Source organism: Helicoverpa zea, chromosome 4, assembly GCF_022581195.2.
Source record: "Helicoverpa zea isolate HzStark_Cry1AcR chromosome 4, ilHelZeax1.1, whole genome shotgun sequence".
In the NCBI taxonomy this organism is placed as follows: Eukaryota; Metazoa; Arthropoda; class Insecta; order Lepidoptera; family Noctuidae; genus Helicoverpa; species Helicoverpa zea.
The window spans coordinates 3,983,380-4,006,708 of NC_061455.1; the positions used below are offsets into that span (position 1 = coordinate 3,983,380).

Genomic DNA, 23,329 nt, shown 5'->3' on the forward strand with positions numbered 1-23,329 from the left:
AATTTGTCAGTAAGAACACCGCCGCCGAACTTATGTAGCTCGTCTTTTGTTAGATTAGATAAAATCATTGTTATACTTCTCATTTTACGTAATGCTCAAGCATCGCTTACATCTGCTCACATGCCTTTGTACTTATTACCCGACAGAATAGTGAAATAATAATACTCTTTCCATTTATCCAAACATAATGTAAATAAAGCAATTCGCTCATGCGTCACACAATTGTGCCATTATTGACACAATTGTAGAGCACAATCAAAAGAAAACTTGCTAAACTTGAAACAATCAGTGTTTAAAAAAGTTTACAGAGTTTTTGGTGGAGACGAGAACTGAAGCCGATTTGTAATCCTTATCTGGATACTGGATGTGGCAACCTCATGATATTCAAACCCGGCGTGGCGGCGTTAAATAACACAATGAAATGTACTAGTGTTTGCAAATGTCTCAGCTGTCAGACAATTGTATACTGAAACGAATTTGCTGGAACAATAATTGTTGAAGAGATTAATTTTCGGACCAAGAGTTTTAATCACTGGTCGATAGTGAAAAGTATATTTCCTGGTTTGGCATTAGCTTATTTAAATGTTCATTTAAATTCAATTTATTTTGCGTTTACGCAAACCAATCTTCTCGTTACCTAAATAGGCATATCTGTGCACTTTGCTGCGTGCTCACCTGTCGTCGCTGAAGCAACGGTATTCAATCCATCAGCGGACATTTGTTAAGCAGTTATGCTCCAGTTTCAGATAATTGCGTTTGCACTTATTACGTGAAATCAACCAAGAAACCAACATAGTTGACCACTATTAGCCAACATGTAACATGAATGATGCGTGAAAATCTGCCAGCTATTAGTTACGTGTACGTGCATTTACATTCGGAGCTTGTCTCATTAAGAGAGTCGCTACACGAATTCATTGCTACCGGACACGGTTAGCTTGAAAGGAAGATGTAGGAAGCAATTATTTTCTTAAACACGTATTGTTGTACGAGATAACGATGTCACACATTGTTATGGTTATGTGCCTGCAAGTTATGTTTACAACAAACTAGGTATGTCTATTTAATATTTTATATGTTTTAAGAAATACCTAAAGCCATTTTCAGCCCTAATTTGCGATTCAAAGTGGAGAATACTTGGACGAAAATTGAATCTTGGCACTTCGCCGGGATAGCTGAAGCGTTACCTTCACGTTTTAAGTTCCTTTTCCTTTAGGTTTACGTAAAATAGTGTTGAACTAACATTGGCCTGGTTCAAGATTCCTTTAAAATCATAGTACCTATTACGTAGCAGGTTCATGCTATCATTACCTATTAAGTAGAATAGACGCCATTTCCGTGTTTTTACTAGAGCTGTGTCTACGTGACATCGCGTGTCTTAGTATTGCCTGTGTAATTAGGACGTAGGTGTGCCTCTTAGGCGTAAAAAGATGTTACGTAGCAACATCATCCGTGATTTTTTACTGAAACTTAAAATATGTATTGAGAATATAAAAACAGAAGAAAGTTTAATAACGTAGAAGAAATATGTTAGCTTCCACAAGCCGAGCGAAGACTAATGAAGCAGAAAAAAAATGTAAAGAAAATCCAACAATAAGCCTACGTGAAGAAAAATTACACAGCGTCTACGTCAGCTGAATAATGAAAACCGACAATAGATTTCAGAATACAATATGGAATGGTAATTAGCACATTAGCAGTCCACGATTGGCTGTCTGTGTTGCTCGATCCCACGCTGGTGCCACTCATCAACTGTCAATGCTCATCGAGCTGCGTTGGTCGTGTTTATTGTTCCGTGTGGTTGGTAAAGCTGGGTCTTCACGAGACAATCAATATTTGACGAAAGCAGTCATCGTCGTGAGGTTATCTGATGGCATTGTGAATTATGGCGCATCGGTACCAGCCACCAACGTCACCGCCTACGAATATTACGATAATTTCGTGTAAACCTTCGTAGAATGTTCGGAGATAGTATACCACATTGAAGGTATAAATGTTATGATTCTGATTTTATTAAATTCTCAGCTTTATGGTTATAGAAGTCTTAGGTTTAGGATTATGAGAATATCAAATCTATTTATTACTGAAATAACGATATCGAATAATCAAGATTCCTATTCCTAGGTTTGGTTAGAACAAAAAAATAACCCTTAGAAATACATACGTGGTATAACTAGGAGACTCGGAAATACGAATTCATTTTGAATATAATAGACTACATAATCACATACATAGAAAACTCGACACCAAATTGAGCATAACTACTCGTATCACCTTGGAGCCCCGATCATTCTCAATAGCAAGTATTTCTCAAAGTTGGGGTCAAACAACTTGCCCGCGGCATGGTAATTACTTCCTTGTAATAACAACCAGGTATCGTGATGCTTTTTGTTGACTTTTTCTAATGGTGCACGTGCGAATTACTAACCTCGAGCACGAGGGCGCACTCCATCCGACCGTGAAGGTGTAATTTGTGCCCTTCCATCAGCTCACCGATTGAAACACTACTGAACTTGAGGTGTTCTAAAGCTAACTTAAACTTCTACTGGGTTTATTCACATGAGACTTAAGCTTACACAGCTTTTCCTTAGATTTAGCTGTAGACTTTCAACTTCTTGTGCGGGCAGATAAGCAGCTTATAGATTGTGTTTGGCTTTGACCCCGCGATCCGACAAGTAAAACTCATATAAAAAGCAATATTTCAACGTCCACCCTCGGAATATTATGCAAGACTGAGATGTCCAGTAAAACATAATTTCACTTTCTTTCGGACCACAGTCGGCGTAGGATGGGCGTGACGGCGGCAGGCCGCCTCCAGCGGCACGTAGATTGCATACTTTCCCTGTTTTTATGGGAACTCATGGGGCGCCAATGATATAACAATAATGTGAAAGCTATGGAGAAACATGACACTTTTATACACAAAGAAAATGTTTCCAAAAATCTCGGTCATGTCAACCTATTCGAACAATTGTAACAGAAGCCTGAAACTTGTATGGTAATGTAACGCTTCCATTAAGGACAGCTAGCATGTAACAAATGTTTGCTTTTCATTCTGTAAAAGGAATGAACTGAATGTTAAACCAACCTATATTGGTATTTGAAGTCTTTACTAAAGTGCAGCATTTAAACGAGAAAGTTTTTATGCAAAACCTCCAGACAAGTAGGTACTTCGTAAAAGTTTTGTGCTGGTCTGTGGATAAATTATTACTTTGGTATATGTGTTTTACATACTGCCGAACACAGGCACTTCCCATCGTTGAATGACCTGGCTATAGCTTTGGTTATCGGAACATTGTCGCCATTACCGAACAGGTGGGTGTGACAGCCAATCCTACACATCGATAGGGTTACTAGTCTACAACCCGAACCCTTTGTGATGAGACACATACGTACTAAGTGATGAGATCATCAAAGGCTTTCAAATCGCACACCTAAACTTTAACCTTAAGTTTAAGCGTAAAGTGGGTGTATGCTATTTGTTATTAGCATTGACACACATAATGCTTGCAATTGCAACGACATTCTCTACAATTCGACTCGAATAATAATTATAATGAGTATGTGGATATTGCGACAGCTAAGGTTAATTCGTGGGTAAAGCAGAACCTTAAATAATGTTATAACATTATAAAAACAATGCCATTAAACGGTAATGTACAAGGTTTAGACTAATAAGAAGAGGTTATCCTTCCGGCCAGCAGTTTAGAAATAACCATAATATAAAAAATCACCAGTGGACGATTAAATACGAGGAAAATACAGGAAGCAGCTTTTAAAAGCAGACACTCCCAGAGGAGACTCAGGATTAAGCAATTAACCGATTTAAAATAAAAAGATTAATGTTTGTTTTCCATTACAGAATATGATTGTACACACATGTCCGTCACGCTTTTTAACTACAAAAATAAGTACAACCTCAAGCGTAGCAAGTATTTTGACACCAGTCACGGGGCTTGAAATGATTATTATTCGGTTCAAAAAAGCGACAAGCCGTAAACAATTACTTATATTCTTAGTAAAATGATCTACCTATTTACTTCACACTTAATAATGATAAAGAAGATACTTATTTCTCTTTTGTCATCTGTTAGTATGAAAGTTCTTTAAATACAATCCTAAAGTCATTGAATCATGCAGATGTCAGTTGTGTAATTCTCAAATGATTGAAGACTTTGGATAACGACTATTAAAAAAACATTTACAGTCTATACAACGCCAATCATTAGCTGGATATAGAAGTTCAGCTGGGTCAAGTTTAAACGGCGTCCACGCAAGGTTGAAGGTTTAAATCACGATGGCAAAGGACAAGCTATGTTACGTGATCATTACGACAGGTTAATCGAGGTAAGAGACGCGGAGAAGTCTTAGCAGACGTATTTTAAACCTATTCATATTTTCAATGAAATTCCTCGTGTATGCAGTTCTATATATGATGAAGAATATTTGAAAGCATATAACACAGGTATTGATAGACAGATACCAAATCACGAATCCGAAAATGCTCCTCTATTAAAACCTGCTTGCTAGATCCATCTCCTTAGCTAAATTTCACATTCAGGCAAATGAGCTGTAATTATAGAAGATCTTGACGTGGGTGTTAACAATAGCAGATGGAAACACTAATTTGGCCATTGTGTCGACTACCAAGTGACTGACACGCGCTCTTGCAAAGAGAAATTTGACAATGCACTTATGAAGAAAGTTTTTATAAGTCATCAAAACGTGATTAAAACAAACGAAACGTGTCTGCCTTGCTAATTAACTAATGAAACAGTTGGTGAGCAGATATATTTAGCGAGACCAACACATCCGATAACTTTAAGAACGGGATGTTAGTATTATTTATGTCTTTAGCCTGAGTAGATCGCACTCTCGATTATACTTCCCTTGCTTATTTCTTAAGTGCTTTTCTACTGCAAAACCTCATGCGCTTTCATTTAGCAACAACATCTTTCGAGCATTGTATAAACTACGTTAGGTCAACGATCTACTGGATTACGAGTGACATTTTCCACAAGACAGACTAGTGACTTGTTAGCGTATGTTGTGTCGTAAACTGATTTAAATATATTTTGCATAATGCAACATATATGTATTGATACAATCAGTGGCGGAAGACGAAGAAAGTGACACGGTAACCCGGTTGTGTCGGAGTCGAAAGAAGCGAGAGTAATCGTATGACGTCTGCGATCACAACGGGAGCCGTTATTAACCTCAAGCCTTATAATACAGGAACTGGCCAATTCATTGTCTCCAGGGGTAATTAAACGACTTACATTTGGACCACTCTCTATAAATTAGAGCGTTTGACAAAATTAGGTGAGGCTTCATCAAAATTGCTATTTCATTAATTAAATGAATGCCTGGTAGTCACGCCATACAAAGTCTGCTATAGCAAAAATTATTTGTAAGTACATAAATTGTTATTATGTATAAGTTAGATAGGCACAGGCACATAATAACACAATTACTGTCAATGGGAGTAGACGTAACATGGAATCAAAATTTATGTTATTATGTCTCTGTATAACACACCTGTCAGTTTTGACGGTTATTTACTAAATCATATGACGAAAAGCAATTTAACAACGATCTAATTTCGAAATTCGTACTGACAATGTTCAATTGTGTAAATGTGGTAATGAAAGCGCGTTAGCGATTTCGACTCGCAAAACAGATAGACGCAGTTTGATCGCGTAATGACTTACAGCATCGAATAAATCAGGACAAATTATATATTTGGCCCCGAAATAGTTCACCCAAACGTAATGCCTCACATTTCTTAACAATTTGAGTGATTGCAATATTTAAATTGCATTTTAATTTTAAATGAAACGCATTCTATCACATTTAATCATTTAACGTAACGACTTAATGATATAACAAAAGATAATTAAGCAAAAATAGCACCTTCTTTTGCTATAGTGAAAGAAGATAGCTCTTGATTATAAAAATAGGAGCTTTTAGGTACACTTTTTTGTACGTTTCTCTTAAATGCACTTCACTCCGTTACATAGACATATTCAATTTCTACTGGAAGTAACTTAAAAGGAAACACTTGTTTAACACTAGGAAAGGCAAATTGCTGACATTTATTGCGTCGGATACTACAAAATGACGCTTTTAACCATACCAATAGCATGGTTTGAAACAAAACGTAGGAAAAGAAGGACCAGCTTTTATCCCATATTTTTAGGTAGGTAGATACATGGTCCAATTTTAGTTTTGGTTTAGTTTGCACGTTTTATCGCTAGTTATAGGTACCTTTTAAATATCCCGAAGTACGCAAGGACATGAGAGAAAGACAAAATAATCTAGATCTCGTTTTACATGAGTATGTTTGAATCTATTTGAACACCTGTTACTTAGCAACAATTTTAAATTCCATAAAAGAGTTGGCCTACAAGCCGGGTGACTTCATTTATTATCCTCAATTAATATTATTAGAAGTAGACCTTCTGCGTTTCCATTCTTGTGACGCGAGCGCGGCGACGATCAAACTTCTGCGCACGCGCAACACGCAACACAACTACTTTCGCCGATTAAAATCCGACGCCGTCCGAGATATTGTACGTGACAGACGTTTAACGCGTACCTATTACGAAAGTACGTCACGATTCATACGAATAATTTATTTGATAGCTAATGATGTGTCGAGATCATACCACCATGTGTTCATGTATGTACATTATACAATGTTAGATTTATTTGTGATTGAAAACCATGACATTAAACATTAATTAAAGACATTCAGCAAGCATGAATTACCTGTTTTAGTAGAATAGAAACACTGCAAAAAGTAAACAACTGCACACGTACCAATACTACTTTCAAATTTAGAAACGTGCCTAACGAATTGTGTCCCCATCATAATCGAGAAATCATCTTAGCGAGAAGTCATTTCAATATTTATTAAAATGACTCGTTAAATTAAACAAACACGTCTAGTCGGATCGGAAATAAACTGGTTCTCTATGTAGGCAATCCTGTCTATGGCCTCTGATTGATGAAAGCCGTGAACTATGGCAAAGGATTACTTTCCGGTGCCATCGCTTTCTCCTTTAATATCGATTATAAAATACCAAACGATAAATCATCTGTAACAAGCAAATTGCTGCCGGAGGCTACATATGAACATATACACAAAAGTTATACAGATTATAACACTTCAATCGATACCCAAGTGAAATTGGACCGGAACATCGAAAAGAAATCGATACGATACCTAGCGATGTGGTTAAAGGCAATTTTGAAAGCTTATGTCTTACTCTGCCGACCATATGCTGGCTATAAAAGAATAATTTTATTGATACTGCATTTCTGTTGAGTACTTCCGAGTCTGCGGTGTAGAGAAACCACATTGGTTTTTATCTTCCTCATAATATGATTGTATTACAGTAGAAATCCGAGGCTTAGAGATCCACTGTGATTTTCCATGAAACAGCGCAGCTATTCATAGTTATCCCACATATATATAATAATATAACTACATTGAAGGAGACTAAAGATGAATAGATGAAAGGACGAGTCATTACTTATGTCCTGTGGTATACTAAGAGTAGACGTAAAATTCGCTACATTAATAAAAGGAGACCAGCAAATAAGAAAGCATAATTTACCAATCAAAAGCGATAAATGGAAGATTATAAATTACAGAACTGAGAGACAATAGGATTTGGTAACACACACATAATATGCACCGCAACACGATAATATCAACTAAATTGGCATTAGCGATCAAGTCGTGAGCATTAATGTGCGCTCGTGTGCACATAATTAAGTTGCGTTTGTTATAGGGAAAGTTATATAACACAGCGAAAGCTTTGGATATTTGCACATGACACAAAAATGATACTGCACTAGCCAGTATGGAGCTAATAAGACTTGATACAAATCGACCATAAATGTGATTGTCACGTTTTTCAAATTGCTACCAACGTTACGGATAATTGTCACGAATTTGTCTTAAAATTAGCGTACGGCGTTGAGTGGGTAAGTAGAGCGCGTCGCGTTCAGTAAAAAACGTCTATTGCAGCGCCTGTCAATCAAGCGATGTGCATTTTTTTTTCACTCAAGTTTACTGTGGCTTTCTGCGCAGAAAACACTTTCCATCAATTAGTTGTTGGCTGAAAAGTTTAACCCACATGATTTTTTTCGAAGCAGGTATTGTGAATTCAACATATTCTTTGATATAAAGAAACTGCAACAGCAAGTTGTCAATCTGAGTTTTTGGAGAACGATATTATTACCTAATTGTTCCCTTTTTTCCCTTATCTGATATTCACAGAAAGGCTGTATTGGGTACACGATTACTGCAAGACCCAATCAGCATAAAAGTTAGCTGCAGAAAAGGTAATGCAGTAGTTTTCCTATTGTTCTGAAGCTCCCGCCCCTGTTTCGCGTGCTACAAAAGGGTTGGTCATACTCAGGGATCCGCCAGGTGGGGCTTCGTGAAAACGCGACCCACTATCCGTCCCATAAATAGGTTAATGACGTGTCATGTCGCCTATTCCATAACAAAATATGTAATCACCTTTGTCACGAACTACGAAAATAATTGACACTGTTTATGAGCATCGTTGGACCAAATTAAGTGGCGAACTAGTTTCATAAACCATTGGTCTAAATATTTGCACTATTAGATGTTCCTTCAAACATTTCACTTTCATTAGTTTTTCGCTATTCGTGACTTTTCGTTCAACAGTTCTACAACGAAGGTTTAAAATAATTTGTATTATTTCAAGCACTCAACACGCTGTTCATTATGACAGGATATAAGAGAAGTCAAAACGTTATTTTACTGCCGACCGTCCACAGTTATTAATATTAATAACAGTGTTAATATAACATTGAAAGGTGTAGTATGACCAGGTAACTTTGAATTGTGTATACCAGTCTAAATATTTCGTCAGAGTAAAATAGAACGAAACATTCACGCCATCAAGTCTGTCTGACAGAGTGGTAGGCAGGTATAACTAACTAGGCTTATGGTGACACTTAGTTGATTTCTCTATTCGATCGTTCAAGCACTAATTCTAAGAATCTCGATCGGGAATGTCAACTTGTATTTTGAAAGTTCTTCAATTTCAATACGGTTTCTATCAATATTTATCAACAATACAAACCGCAAATTAGACAGTCGTAAATCGATCTAAATTGATCGATTTGGTCATAACAATTCAACCACTTTCTGAGAAATATTCGGAGTAAAGGTTAGAAGACGCCCTATTATATTATTATACATATCTAAAAGGTATTCATCGGTTTATCGCAATATAATAACAACAGTGGCAAGTGTCCTATTTAAAAACTGGTCACAACACAGTAGCATTGGAGTCGGCTCGGCGAAATGAAACCCGGACCGGACGCGATCGCCGATATCACATTAGAAAACCGCTGGGTAGGTACACACCTTGATGCATATTGGTTACACAAGTCCAGCTACAGCCAAGCCGGCTAATTTGTTCGAGTCAAGATCAACTTGAGCAAAAATAGAGCAATCTAGATCTTCAAAGGTTTCTACTTAAACTAGCACGGCAACATCATTAGGTAAGATGTTGATAGGAAGACTGCAATTAGTACACCTATTTATACGATGGAATAGTTTCTAATCTGCACGTGTAATCGAAGAAACTTTTTCAGTCTCATAGGCATTGGATGAGTCAACTGCAAGTAATCGGAAACGGGGCCAGTCGTAAAGGAAAGGCTAATCAACACCGTAAGTCATTTTCTATTGAAATCTCTAAAGCTAGTGTTTCTAGTAGATATCTTTATAATAAGGCTTAAAGACCCAGTTTTGCTTGGTGTGGTAAAAAAGCATTAGCGCGGGCGACACAAAATTAATGGAGTCAAAGAAATGAGAATTTATCTAGTGTCTCAGGTTGTAAATTAATCTATAAAAGGAAAAAGGCGGTACCTGCGCACTAAGAATGTCTTTTATATATACAATAAAAGAATAAATATATCAAGAAAATACAATGGGTATTCTAATGTCATTATTATGTTAGAAATAAACAGACATAATCGGAATTGCAGTGATAGAAATAAAATAAATTATAGCTATTAACGATATTAACCGACATTCACTATGAGTGATGGTCTTTCGAATCACGAAATGCTGAAACTGATCAAATCTACTTCAGAGATATTATCGGCAAGAAGATATTTTTGGTAGCACAACCAGTGTCCATTAAGGACGTGGCACATTACAGCAGCACGGCAACAGCACGGCTCCACACCAGCATTTAAGTTGTCATTCAATTTAGAGCATTAAATCGTGTATATTATAATATATTTCGTAATGTCAATATGAAAAAGCCAACGGCGAGCAGTCAGCGTGCTTGCCGCTTCCACACAACTCGACTCGCCGCCCGCGTGCTGCAAGCGAGCGGTCCTCATGCATACAGCGCGCCGACGGCGTGCTAATTGCGCGCCGACTCCGAGCCGGCAGCGACAATCATAACATCAATCATAATCGTCTTAAAATAATATTGAGTTTGCGGTGACAGCAAGCTTACACCTCGCGGCCGGCGCGCGGCCGGCGCGCCGACGGCGAGCGGACGGCGAGCGGACAGCGCGTGGTTGGCGCGCTGTCCGCTCGCCGTAGTCTTAATTCGAGGCGACGCCGTGCTGCAGCCGTGCTGTTGCGGTGCTGCTATAATGTGCCACAAGCTTTAAAAAATCATCGGCGATGCTGATGATCGAGATAAAATCATTTGTAAGTTGCATAATGGTTTATTATTTAACCCATTGTTGTGTATACCGGTTTAGCTATTCATTATGACAAACTCCATTATGAGTGTTATTGAATATCTGTGGGTTATCTTTTCGTAAGTTATCTTATGACATTACTTATCGACCTTATCAATTCGCTTGAGAGTGTATAAACAGAATATACGATATCCATGTTTTATTTTGGTGTTAAAGGAGAAAGATATTTTTGATTACATATCAACAAAAACAACATTCACAGAGTTGATTTTATATGTAGGTATTATACCTGCACCGACTCTTGAAGTGTTTTCTTTCTTTTTCGAACTTAACTGATTTTATTCTCAGAAGAACTATTGCATCGTCAGAAATAATGTCTTCATACGTGATTTAGTTACATTTATACAAAATGTTACTTAAAACCAATTCCTAAAAACTGGTAAGGTTCATGAATTACTTAATAACAAAGAACATTTTAGAACTAATTTAAGGCTCATCCAATGTTTGGAAGAGATTAAATTGGAGTCCGAAGGTGGAAAAGGAGATGGGACCTACGGTCAAATACTGTACAAATGATCTTTATTCTAATTTAAAGTGTATTTAATTCAGCATTCTCGGTAAAATTCCCATGACAGCATTAAAAGACTGGTTTGTCAGTACTTTGTATAGCCCTCCAACGTCAGGATAAATGACTTCATCAGACATAACTATCAAGCAGGCACCACTGCGATCACAATTGTTATTCGTTAAGACAATGCCTTGTTTTAATACCAATACATCGTTTACAATATTATAAAATACTTTAGCATACCATTCGTAAGCAAACTTGGCATTTTCAAATACTTTATTAAATAAACACATGCGTGGGAAGAATGAAATAACTAAAACAAAATAAGCTAGGCTTTATGTCTCGAGGTCGAAAAAAACAAATGATACCTAAGTAATGACTTTCGTAACGAAGCATTGCCAAATGTATCTTGTACGTAGGAAGGTAATCAAAAAGTCAGTTTGTTTAGATACTTATAAAATAGAAGGACACATATTATACACAAGGTTCTCGCCGTTTACAACCAAATATAATAAAAAATGCGTTTTTCACAAAGGCACTTTCCTCCATTTCAGGTCCTAAATAAAATCGGCAAAAAAATATACGCCTCGTTACCCTTAAAATATTATCCAACAGTCGCGTTTAGTATTTTTAACAGCGACCTTACCCTTTCAAACCCTTTTGTTGGGACTAAATTAATTTCTATTCCAACCATGCGTTCTGCAAAGTACAGACCATTTGCCACAGAACATAAAATGTGTAGAAGGAGCTAAATAAAATTGGGAAATATTCCTCAAATAAAACCGTTTTGTCATATTCATGTTTATGACTAACCATTCAGTGCGTAACATAGAATGTGACAGCACTCACGTGCGCTTGGAGTGCCTAATACCATGCGGTCTTACCGCGTGAATTCACAGATCCACACAATGCAGACTATTGGATAGGGGCTTCGGTTATTGCCGAAATTAGCCACCCTTCAGAAAATGCACGTGAGCGAAGCCTACAAACACACACGTTGCATCGGATTGTAATTACGCTGGTCAGTCTGTTAATTAAGCTTGGGAGGGTATTTGTATATTAGTGGTTGCTGGTCTGCGGTGACAACGGCGAGCAACAAGCGTGACGACACGGAAATGCGGGTTGCGTTTAGAAAGCAGTTTTGTTATTTGGTACGCATATGTGCACATTGGTATTGGATCGCAAATAGCAAATTATCATTGAATACGCTTTATTATTTTACATAATCATTATTAGCAATCCCGAGAGTTTGAAAGAAAGTCTGCGGGGCGAGTGGAGTTGCGAAAATTGTAGTGAAAAAAAAAAAAACAATCTACAGAACAATTTACAAACTATTAAGACTTTAAAAACAAAAATTACTATAGCATGAGGGCAAAGAAAAAAATTGAAGTCAATTTAAATAGCTTCAAAGTTTTAAAAATATTAAAAGGGTAAGTAAATGATTAATATTGAATAATAATCAGTTTCCATTTCCGCGTAATGTCTGCCCTTGAGTACGTAACAAATGTAGGGTTTCAAACGTACAGGCAAGCCCAACAAGTGAGTTAGGAATTCTAAGTTACATAAACTACTCGTTATAACTACATAAATTCAAATCAATTAACTGTTGATCAGTATGAGATTTCTTTATTATGTGGCCAAGCGATGTGAAATGTTAAACAGTACCTTCATACCATAACTTAAAATATGTTAATAATACTTACAGTAATTAATTACATCACGTGCATGAAGTTGGTAAAGACATGTTTTCATAAAAAACTTAAAAGAAAAAACTTATTATCAAGATCTCTGTCCGTCTTACAAGTTCTACTGTTCTCCTCAGTACATTCCATTAGATCCTATTAAAATATATTAATTCACAGGACAAACAGGGTGTCTCCATTAGCTTTTGCATAATCTGTACACAACTAAGCACTGCAAATGCAAATAGGTACCAACGATGCAAGTGTTTAACTATTTACTTATCACAAACTGTTTTCAAAGAACTATATTATTACAATTCTTAAGAGACAGCTAAGCATTCATATTTAAGTGAGAACAGTTCTGACCTAGGCGAAGGTCATATCTAAAAACGAAAATATTAATTTTGCTGTCAGTACAATCTATTAGCAGTTCGGTAATAGGACTGGAGAAAGTAACTAATTACCGTTGAAATGCGAATAATGTAGTCATACACCCAGACATGCAAGAAATATGAGTGGCAAAGCTTTCATCTTTGCATTGGATACGGCCTCTAATGAGTGTATACCACACCAGAAATGAGCAATCGATTACACACCAATTCAAATCGATTTAAATTCATATCGATATGAAACGTAACAGTCTACGATTACGATTTAGCCGTAGGAAACCTCAACTCAGAAGCCATATAGAGGAAAGAATATTATAGACTTTTCCGTTGTTGCATTCGTAATGACAGTGATTAAGTGTTTAAGGTCTGTAATCGACCTCAAGATGGCTGCAACTCGCTCCGAGTTTAAATGGCATGATTGGTAGACGTCGCAATTAAATGTTTTGGCGATGAAAAGTTTCGAGTGTCTACTGACAAATACAGGGTTATGTTACTGAATATCCGTTCCTCAAACGTTGAGAAACACTTTGATTGACGAGCAAGCAAACAATTTCAACACTACTTCTTTGTCTTTCTAAAAGGCAATTTGATGCGCAGAAGTATTGAAGAGAATCGTTAATACAATAAAATATTGATTGTAACATCTTGTTTGATATTAAGAAGATACTGTCAGTTGCGATATCAGTTAGAACTGATAAGCATCTGATTAGATGGAAGACTTCTTAACCCGTCAATAGGCTATTATGATGTTGCGCAAACTGAACATTACGTTTTAATGGAAATTCTTCTATCTTCACAGAGCTTCTGGTATCGATGTAACGCGAAATTAGTTGATGTAATCGAAATAAGGTAAAAAAGCGATTGGACTAGAACGAACGAATGACGCAAGCTGAATGGATGACGGTATGTCACAGACAGCAGTAGTATGCTTCACGTCTACGGTTCCAGGCAAAATATGGTAGAAAAATGCATATTACATATTTTGAAACTGTTTTCCTGCTACCAGTTTTTTCCTACGTTACAAATTAAACCATGTTTATACCTTTTCGTGTGTTGGCGAATTAAGTTTTTGCTCAAGTTTAATGCGCAATACTTTGCAAGTATCCGTTTATGTACAAGAAAATGGTAAGATAACACAGTTTCAGTGTAAAAATAAAAAAAAAACATGACTTTCTACATAAAGTACAAAGGTATATGAGATGATGTATCTGATTAGCTTACCCGTGCAATGTTCTCGCTAAGTGCACCACTACACGTTATCTATTACATTACATTATAACACGCACCGTTTTCCTCACTTTCTTTTTTGGAAACAAGATTTTTTTCATCGTTGTTGTTTCACTATACACTATGGCACATGTTTATAGATTAAGTGTACAGAACACTAACAATGGTTGCCGTGGAGGTCGGCACTCGCGAGCAGCAAATATTTCGCAAGTCTCTGAAACAGACTGGCTGACGGGACCGAACATTGAACATTGCCAACTAGGTAGATAGGTTTTGCCACAAGCACGCGATCGGTAGTTACGTACCTTATACAATTTTAATATCGAGTGTACACGAAACAATGTATTCAATGTATTCTCTATGATCATTGCCCTGAAAAATAGCTATGAATAATTTTAAGATATTCGTTAATTAATTAATACGATTTTTTACTGAAATATAGTGGCTTGTATGAGAACTTCAGTTTATACGACAACTGGATGTCATACAATAAAGATCATTCTTTATTGTATGACATCCAGTTGTCAGCCATCTCATGATGGCTGAATTTCACATTAGCTATTAGCAACTCGCTTAAGTGTGGAAAATATCTCCCGATCTAGCTATTCTCACACTAAAATATTCTATGTATCATAAAAGTTACATAAAACATTAACAGCGTAAAGAAATTATACAAAATTCGTAGCTTAGCAATGCAATTCGGGTTGCTGTCAAGACATACAAAATGTAACTATCGTAGTGAGGGGACGATTCACGCGAACCTCGTCCCTGGTACCCTGGTACCGACAGCAGCTATACTCTGAACATGCGACCTAAGACGCTATAAAAAATCGTTTATCTTTCTTTATTATAGTTACAAAAACAAAATTACTCTGCAAAGAAAGTTCTGCACTTTCGTTTCGGAACTTTAGGTGTGGGAACAAAGTATTAGTAACATAATACTCGTAGGAGTGGATTAAGGTGCAAAGCAAGGTGGTGAGAGTAATATTAAGTAGTATCAAAATGTTCAGTTTAATCATAACCTCTAGATGCCTAGGTTACCTGCCTTGCGTAACCGTTGATATTTGATGCTGCAATCAATTCAAGATAAAAATACATGAGTAATACAAACACGGTTGCATTTCATACGATATGCTATTCTTACTTCCATTTAAACATGGGATTACAAATCATATTGTCGATTATTTAAGACAAGTTTCTTTATACAGCTCCGAAATAAGTGGCTGCTTGCAACATTCACGACAGCTGTGCAGTGGCAGATGCTGTGCGAATTCTTTATGTGGCGAGGCCCCCACATCCTTATGTAAATGAGTTATTTACACAGAACAAGCTCCTCTACGTACATGGATGCAAAAACGATCGCATCGCACAGGTGGAAGCGTGGGAGTAAAAAGTAGATATTACTTTAGTGCACAATTAATACACCAGTGGTGTCGTGGCGTTCCGTGCAAATTAAATTGTGTCAGCTGCTTGGCCCACATCGTATTGTCTCGCCGTGGGATCAAGATACTATTATTGTTCATCGGCAAACTGTTGGCAAAATAGAAAATTGTGAACAATGGCGTGTTATTTTTTAACTTCCCGCGCCGAAGCACTCGGAACCAGGCAAAGAATAACGCCTATACGTAAGAGCATGCGACTGAAATGTGATCAGCATTTCTAGTCTAGCTGCACATACTTTCACGAAGGAAACATCGGTTCATAATAAACAATCATAAATTCTAATTAAAATAAAACGTTTTCGAGTTCAGCAGAGGTAAACAATTGCAAATCTTCGAGTTTCACTTTGCTTTCTTTAGTGCATAGGGAGTTGCATCTTTGTATGCATGTAAAGCTGAAGATAAAGCATTGCGAAGGCAGCCGTCGAGAAACTGAGGAACCTAACGTTCTTCGATCGCTATAAAGATAAGTTCATATTTCGTTCTTATCCCAACATGTAGACATTGCATATCAACAATAATTTTACATAAATACATAGTTGTTGGTCGTATCATGGCGAAATCTTACGGAATCTGGCAGTTAAGGTGGAGACGTACTATGTATAGTATAGTTCCACGGAGGCATTTAATTCAAATATTCTTGCGAATAATTTTGTAAGCACATGAGTTTGTTAATCGCCACATATTTATTGCTCCTGCGTGCTTAATGTTGCACGTAGCTCCTTATATGTACACATATTAATTTTGCGTAACGTTTAAAAAACATTAGATATGGTAAAGTATAATTAAAACTGTGAATTTATTTTTAAAACAAATCACATTCTCTTGCCATTCATCTCAATGCATCTCAAATATAAATGCATGTTAGAATCAACACGCAATATTGGTGTTCTCTTAAGGCTAACAAAACCTTTAACCGTTTCAATGGTCTCTAGAAATTAGTGATTCAAGTTGTAAGTAATAAGTAAGTTAATTTCAGAATGTAAAACATACTTAAGTAAGGAACTTTCCATCCATTGTTTAAAATGGCTATTCATGAATTAATTGATAACAATATTGGAACAGTAATAAAGCTGATGTTCCAAAAATAACAAAAACTGACTTCTAGAAATAAATAGACCATTAGTAGCTGTGACCACAGATAAGATAGTGTTGGGTAAGCAAGTCAATACTTGAAAGGGCACTGAGAGCTAGCTATCACTTCATGTTAATGAAATCTAAGTTGGTGTTATGTAAACTATTACAGTGCACGCTAAGCAACTCTTATGCAGCTGAGATTAATATTTACTTAGAATATCATTGTATAATCAAACCTAATGTTTTTATTCCATTATAGTCAGTACAGCTGTCAAAACAGTCTGACAATGACAAAACATCGCTCAATCAAAGCATTTCTTTTAATATGTTTAAGGCTGAAGTTCACCGACAATATAAACATCAGTTTTCTTCAGATGTTCATGTTATTAGTGCACGTGGGCCTTAGTTTTTCAACGTAGTATACGTACACGTAGTATATGGGTCATTCTAAGTTAAGAAGTACTTTCGACGGCAACAACAAAAAATACATTTTTTTTCAATAAACTTTACAAATAACCTATTTATCACTTAAAACTAAATGTTTCCTATGTGGTCACTCAAATTTATTGCAGAAATGTACGTAATTAAGTCACAATAAGCTCTAATATATGAAAAATGTCTCTCCCCTGGTCTGTCCCCCAACCGACTTTATTTGTAAATCAGTAATTATGAATGTATTAAAATTCAATAATTATTATAAACTCTTTAATTTTATAGGGACAGTAAACTTAGTAATAGTATCTTACAAGTAAAAGTGCTTTTATTTCAATTCTTTAAAAAAAATATGAACACCGAAATTTGTCCACCGAGTTTCGTGTCTCGTCCCCTGGTCTTTTGTTTTCGTTCAAAAATCAGTTTTGCTCTCCTAGTCTGTAGAAGTTGTGACCTTGAATGCATAGTGTGTAACGTGAAGTTAGCAGCAAACGGCGCATAAGCAACTGCGCCGCCTTTATTGTCGGCCATTTCGTTCACGCTACTCGCTGGGTGCAGAAGAGTTATGTGAATGCAGTCTTTCCTCTGGTAAGTTTTACATTGCAATTTTTTGTTAAAATACTAACATATACTTCAATATTTACTATGAATAGTGTGTACATTGTTATGTTTGTGTGTGAATGACGTGCGCGAAATACTTTTACGGCTATTTTAGATTTCTATCGAAAATGTATCTCCCCTGGCGTATTTCCCCTGGCTCTTTTGATGGCAGGGGAGATACTTAATGTCCAGGGGAGATACATTTTTACGCGTTTCCATTAATACTTCTAGTTTTCTCTAATCCTTTACTTGGCGTTATGCTTATTTTAGCTTTACAATACAATATTACGTTTTATTTACAGAAAAATGGCTTGAAAAGAAGAGGATAGCAAACGATTACGATATCAAAGAATTAAAAATGACCCGGATAAGTATTTCATCGTTGTACTTGTTTTTTTTTGTAGCGTTGGACTGCACAGATTTAAGTGGATCTATTTCTTCCGCTTGTTTTTTTATTTTCAGGTTTCTTGCTTTTCTTGCTCGAGTGGACTTTTGCTGCACGATCTCCCGCGAAGCAGCTGGCCTACTGCCAGACTGCCACCGTGGGATCTGGAGGCGAGAGTCTTCTTGCGCCTGTACTACTGGCGCGAGGAGGCTCAGGAGGGCCGGGAGGGAACTCCGTTGCCGCGGCAAGTTGTCGAGCAGCGGGCGGAGCTCCGGCGCGATCTCATGGTGGCCTGGAGGGAACGACTGTCGCAACCCAGTGCAGGGCACGCCACCATAGTGGCGGTAAGTCCCCTCTTTGAGGAGTGGCTCGGGAGGAGTCACGGCGCCCTCACGTACCGCATGACGCAGGTCCTCACTGGACACGGTTGTTTCGAGAGGTACCTGCATCGAATCGGTCGTGAGGAGGCGCCTGGGTGTCACCACTGTGCGGACAGCTCCGAGGACACGGTGGACCATACAGTCCAGGAGTGCCCTGCGTGGGAAGGGCACCGCCGGGTCCTCGTCGAGGCTTTAGGCGGCGGCGACCTCTCGCGTCCGGCCCTGGTTCAGGCCATGGTCCGGGGCGAGAGGGAATGGGATGCCGTCGCCTCCTTCTCGAGCATGACTGTTTCGCACCTCTCATCCCGGCCGCCGCGCTGGAGCAGGTAGACACCACGGGCGCCGGGTGTCGCGAGACGACTCCCGGCCACCGTAGGCGTAGGTCTGTGAGCGGTGAGTTCCGGTGGCTCATCGCTCATGTCTATTTTTAGACAACAGACCCGTGTCGGCGGCGCGCGTTGTTCCACGCGCTCCTCAAAGGGATGTCAGCATCCCCAGCGGGGCCCAGTAGGGCCAAGGCCTGCCAGGGCTGCGGGTTGTTCAAAAGAGATACCGCGGCCCTGGCACATAAAAGGCCTGCGACTTTTGATGCTTTTTGACGTCGTTAAAAAAAAGTTGACTTTTGCTGTGCTGCCTGCGTTCGCCTGTTTATATTTTGAGGAGGCGGTGGGCCTTCATTATCTGAACATGGTGGTGTTACAAAAGCATTACTTATATCTTGGAGTGCTAAACGTCTTCTACGAATTTTTGCTTTTTCTCTCCATATTTCAAGTTACTGTTATTCAAAAGAGAATTTTTTGTTTTTGTTTCTTTTTATTATTGTTTTTCATGTTTTGTACCTAGCACATAAGACTGCTAAGAAATGAAAAGTCTGATTATAAATAATTCATAATTAAAATAAATAAAGATGATTCTTAAAATTAACCTTGTTATATTTTTTATCTCTTCCCTGTTCATGAAGTATCTTCCCCTGTACACCTTGTCTCTCCCCTGTATTGTGTATTTCCCCTGGTCACTTATAAAACGAGATAAACCCAAAAAATTGACTGGCCCCTTTGTAAACGTTTTCAACGTAGCCGTTTACATTTAAAAATGTATACTTAAGTAAAAATATATAAAAAAAAACTCGTGCCGCCATTTCATACAACGAATTACCTCTTAACTTAGAATGACCCATATATTAACTAGATCTGCAGTTCTCTGGAAACACACTTTCCATGGCCTTTCTCTCGGGAATAGTCTATCTACCCAAAGGTTAGATAATTTTTCAAATCTGTTTAGTAGTTTCAGAGCCTTAAGAGGACAAAGAGAGAATTTTGCCCCACTTATAAAGTGTAGAAGTATCCATAGATTAAAAGACATAATTTTATTATTGTCATTTAAGTAGGTATGTATCAAAATAAATAAACAGCTCTTATCTGACAATGATCCCAATTGACAGAGGATTTTAAACTCTTGGCCCCATTTTTAATAGTTGTTTTTCTATAGTGTTCAGTTTTTAAAGCCTAACAAACTGGCAATTTATTACACAAATCTTTGTTGTGACATGAACAGATGTTTTTTTTACTAAGATTTAATGGTACTGCCGTGCAACATATATTACTCAGCAACCATAGTGTTATTCCATGGATTCTGATTTGAGCAAATACTTCATACACAGCCCAGCACCTTAGAGCCAATATTATGTGCTAAAATAAGGTAAAAGTAGTACTATAAAAGTTTATGACGGATAATACTTACTCAAGGCAATAAAAACAAAATATTTACACATTTTACATGGGTAAGTATACAAGGTAATTTTATATTTATGCTATTTTACTATTTCCTGATAAACAGTAGGCTTAGCTAATTCTGCTTTCAATGTTATTGCTCGCTGTAGCGATATCTTGTTTGTGCACCTTGAAGTTACCTTGCCATTATAATGATTTGTATATTATTACAGTATATTTGAAACTTGATCATATCATGATTATCTGATACTAACAAGAATCAACGCAAAAGATTACACCCCCGACTGGTGTGAAGGTTGAACAATTTAATTTCATAACAAAAATCAGATCTCATCTAAGACATTGGTAAAATCAATGAGTGTAACCTATCATACTAGCTAGATAGAAGAAAATCTTTCATGAAAACCAAATAATTATACTGACATTATTTTAATCCATGAAAATAATAATACATCCTTCCTAAATATTGCCATATATTTTATTTTTAAAATAAAATAAGTGTGCTGTAGTGATGCACTAACAATAAAAACTACCTTGGGGGTAGTGCAGCTTCTAGAAAGGTACATTACAACTTTAAGGATGCTCAGTACCCACCAATTCAAATATCTTTGTTTCAGCAAGTTACACATTATTCCAAGGTTAATTTAGACATTCAAGTGAGCACTAAGTATAATTGAAGTGGAAACAAGTTTCATTGTTGATTTTTTATTTCAAATGAAGTCACATTTGAGAATAGTATTCAACATGTTTTGTTCGGAATTCACAGCTGAAAGTATATTCCTGCAATAATGTTTCCAGTCTTTAAGGTAAAAGTGAAGCAATAGTGATTACTTACCACATTATTATAATTGAAGGCTGTGGCCCCAGGCTCGAAATATTCTCCGTTAATCTTATCCCCCATCTTGATGTTGGCAATCACTAACTTTTTAAAGTTTTTGGTACACACACAACCATTTTAAACAACAACATTACTTAATTTGATTATTCTCAAAACATTTTCTATGATTTAAAGGAAATTCAATGACCGTTAGGAGCGTCCGAACTAGCATCATTTTATTCAACTATTTATCAGCGTTCATTCTAATTTATGGTTTTCCAGTATTTAATATGTACAATGGAAATGTATCGTTAATTTAATAAGTAACACGGATTTTTCTAATATTAATAAAACAAAATTATTATATTTCACTAAGGTACTTCTTGACAATTTACCTTGACACATAAAAATGTGTCAAAGTCGCCATGTTTAGATTCACAGATAACATAAAGTATAAAGGCCCTTCACACTGATAATATTTATGATTTGAGCATTGATATAGAAATAATAGATTTAAATATAAATTTAATAAATTGAATTTAATAAATTGTTTGTAATTGGGCGCACACTTGTTGAACAGTAGTCTTCTTAGTTAAAAAATGTACGAGAAAACAAATTGTGCTTTCGTGTGAACAGACTTAAGCTAGTATGCTCGTACTCGTACACAGACACACATTACACAAAAAATAAGTATCTCAGCAGGTAATCACCCACGCTTCAAACTAATCGATGTCAATTAGTGTACTGGAACTTTACATAACTCACTTACCTTATTATAAAAGCCAGGACATTTGACCAGCTTGCGTTAATCCTACCCTCCTACATAATATCCTTTGTGTCGATAAATCACTTTTCACTTTGGTGCGTGTTGTTTTATTTTATACTAGCTTCCGCCCGCGTAGAGTTTGATTATATCGCGTTTCCAAGAGAATTCTTCAAAAGTCCGGGATAAAAACTATCGTACTGCCACGTTGGATGGCAATGCTTAATTTTTGACCAAAATAAAAACCAGCCTTTGGGTCACTTGAAGTGTCAGCAAGTCGCTTTGACAGATCTTTAAAAAGCAGATGAGCACTTGGATCCCACGGCCCGAGGGTTTCAACCCCAAACGGCTCAAAGGTATAGATAGTTACCAACCAGGGTGCTATATTTGTGCCGTTTGAGGTTCTCTGCAGCCGCAGCAGCGGAACCAGCACATCGCGCCGAGCTAGGAAGGTGCAATGCTGCCAGCCTCTTGGGTACACTCCCGGTGGGCAGCGATGAGGAGTTTTTTGATGCCATTTTTTAATTGTTTTTAGTGTATATAAGTTAGTTGTATGTTGTATATATATTTATTATTAAGATAAGATATTGTAAAAAGTTATTTGTAAATCCTAACTAATATTATAAATGTGAAAGTAACTCTGTCTGTCTGTCTGTCTTTTCATCACGCCTAAACTACTGAACCGATTTGTGTGAAATTTGGTACAGACATAGTTTGGAACTTAAGAAAGGACATAGGATAATTTTTATTTCAAAAAAAATATATAAAAATAAAAAATAAAATTTATTACGGACATATAGCGCCATCTATTGGTCAAACCAAAAATATGCCGGAAGTCACTATGTCATGCGAACGAAGTCGCGGGCAAAAGCTAGTAAAATATAATTTTCCTCTGTACTTTCTCAAGGTCAACTCTATCTCTGTACATCTTAATCATCAAAATTGATTGCACTAGCATAGGGATTATAGATGTTTGTTTAAGTTTATACCTTCATACTTTCCTTAACCTTTGCCCCTAACAGGTAACTACTGACTCAGCAAAGGAAATTGAAAAGAAAACTAAAAATCAGACGAAGTCAAAGTTATGGTATACAGAACGATCTTTTCGAGTGACTGCTTCAAGAGTC

At 37.0% G+C, this 23,329-nt stretch overlaps 1 protein-coding gene across 2 annotated transcripts in view; it reads right to left on the bottom strand.

Moving 5' to 3' along the window:
• The window catches only part of LOC124629563, a 61,883-nt gene extending 40,031 nt beyond the window's left edge, over nt 1–21,852 (bottom strand). For both annotated transcript variants that reach the window (XM_047163007.1, XM_047163006.1), the window contains exon 1: nt 21,458–21,852. In XM_047163007.1, the coding sequence (XP_047018963.1) occupies nt 21,458–21,523 (66 nt within the window). In that variant the 5' untranslated portion in view covers nt 21,524–21,852. The remainder of the gene's footprint in view (nt 1–21,457) is intronic.
• Nucleotides 21,853–23,329: the final 1,477 nt, after the last annotated feature.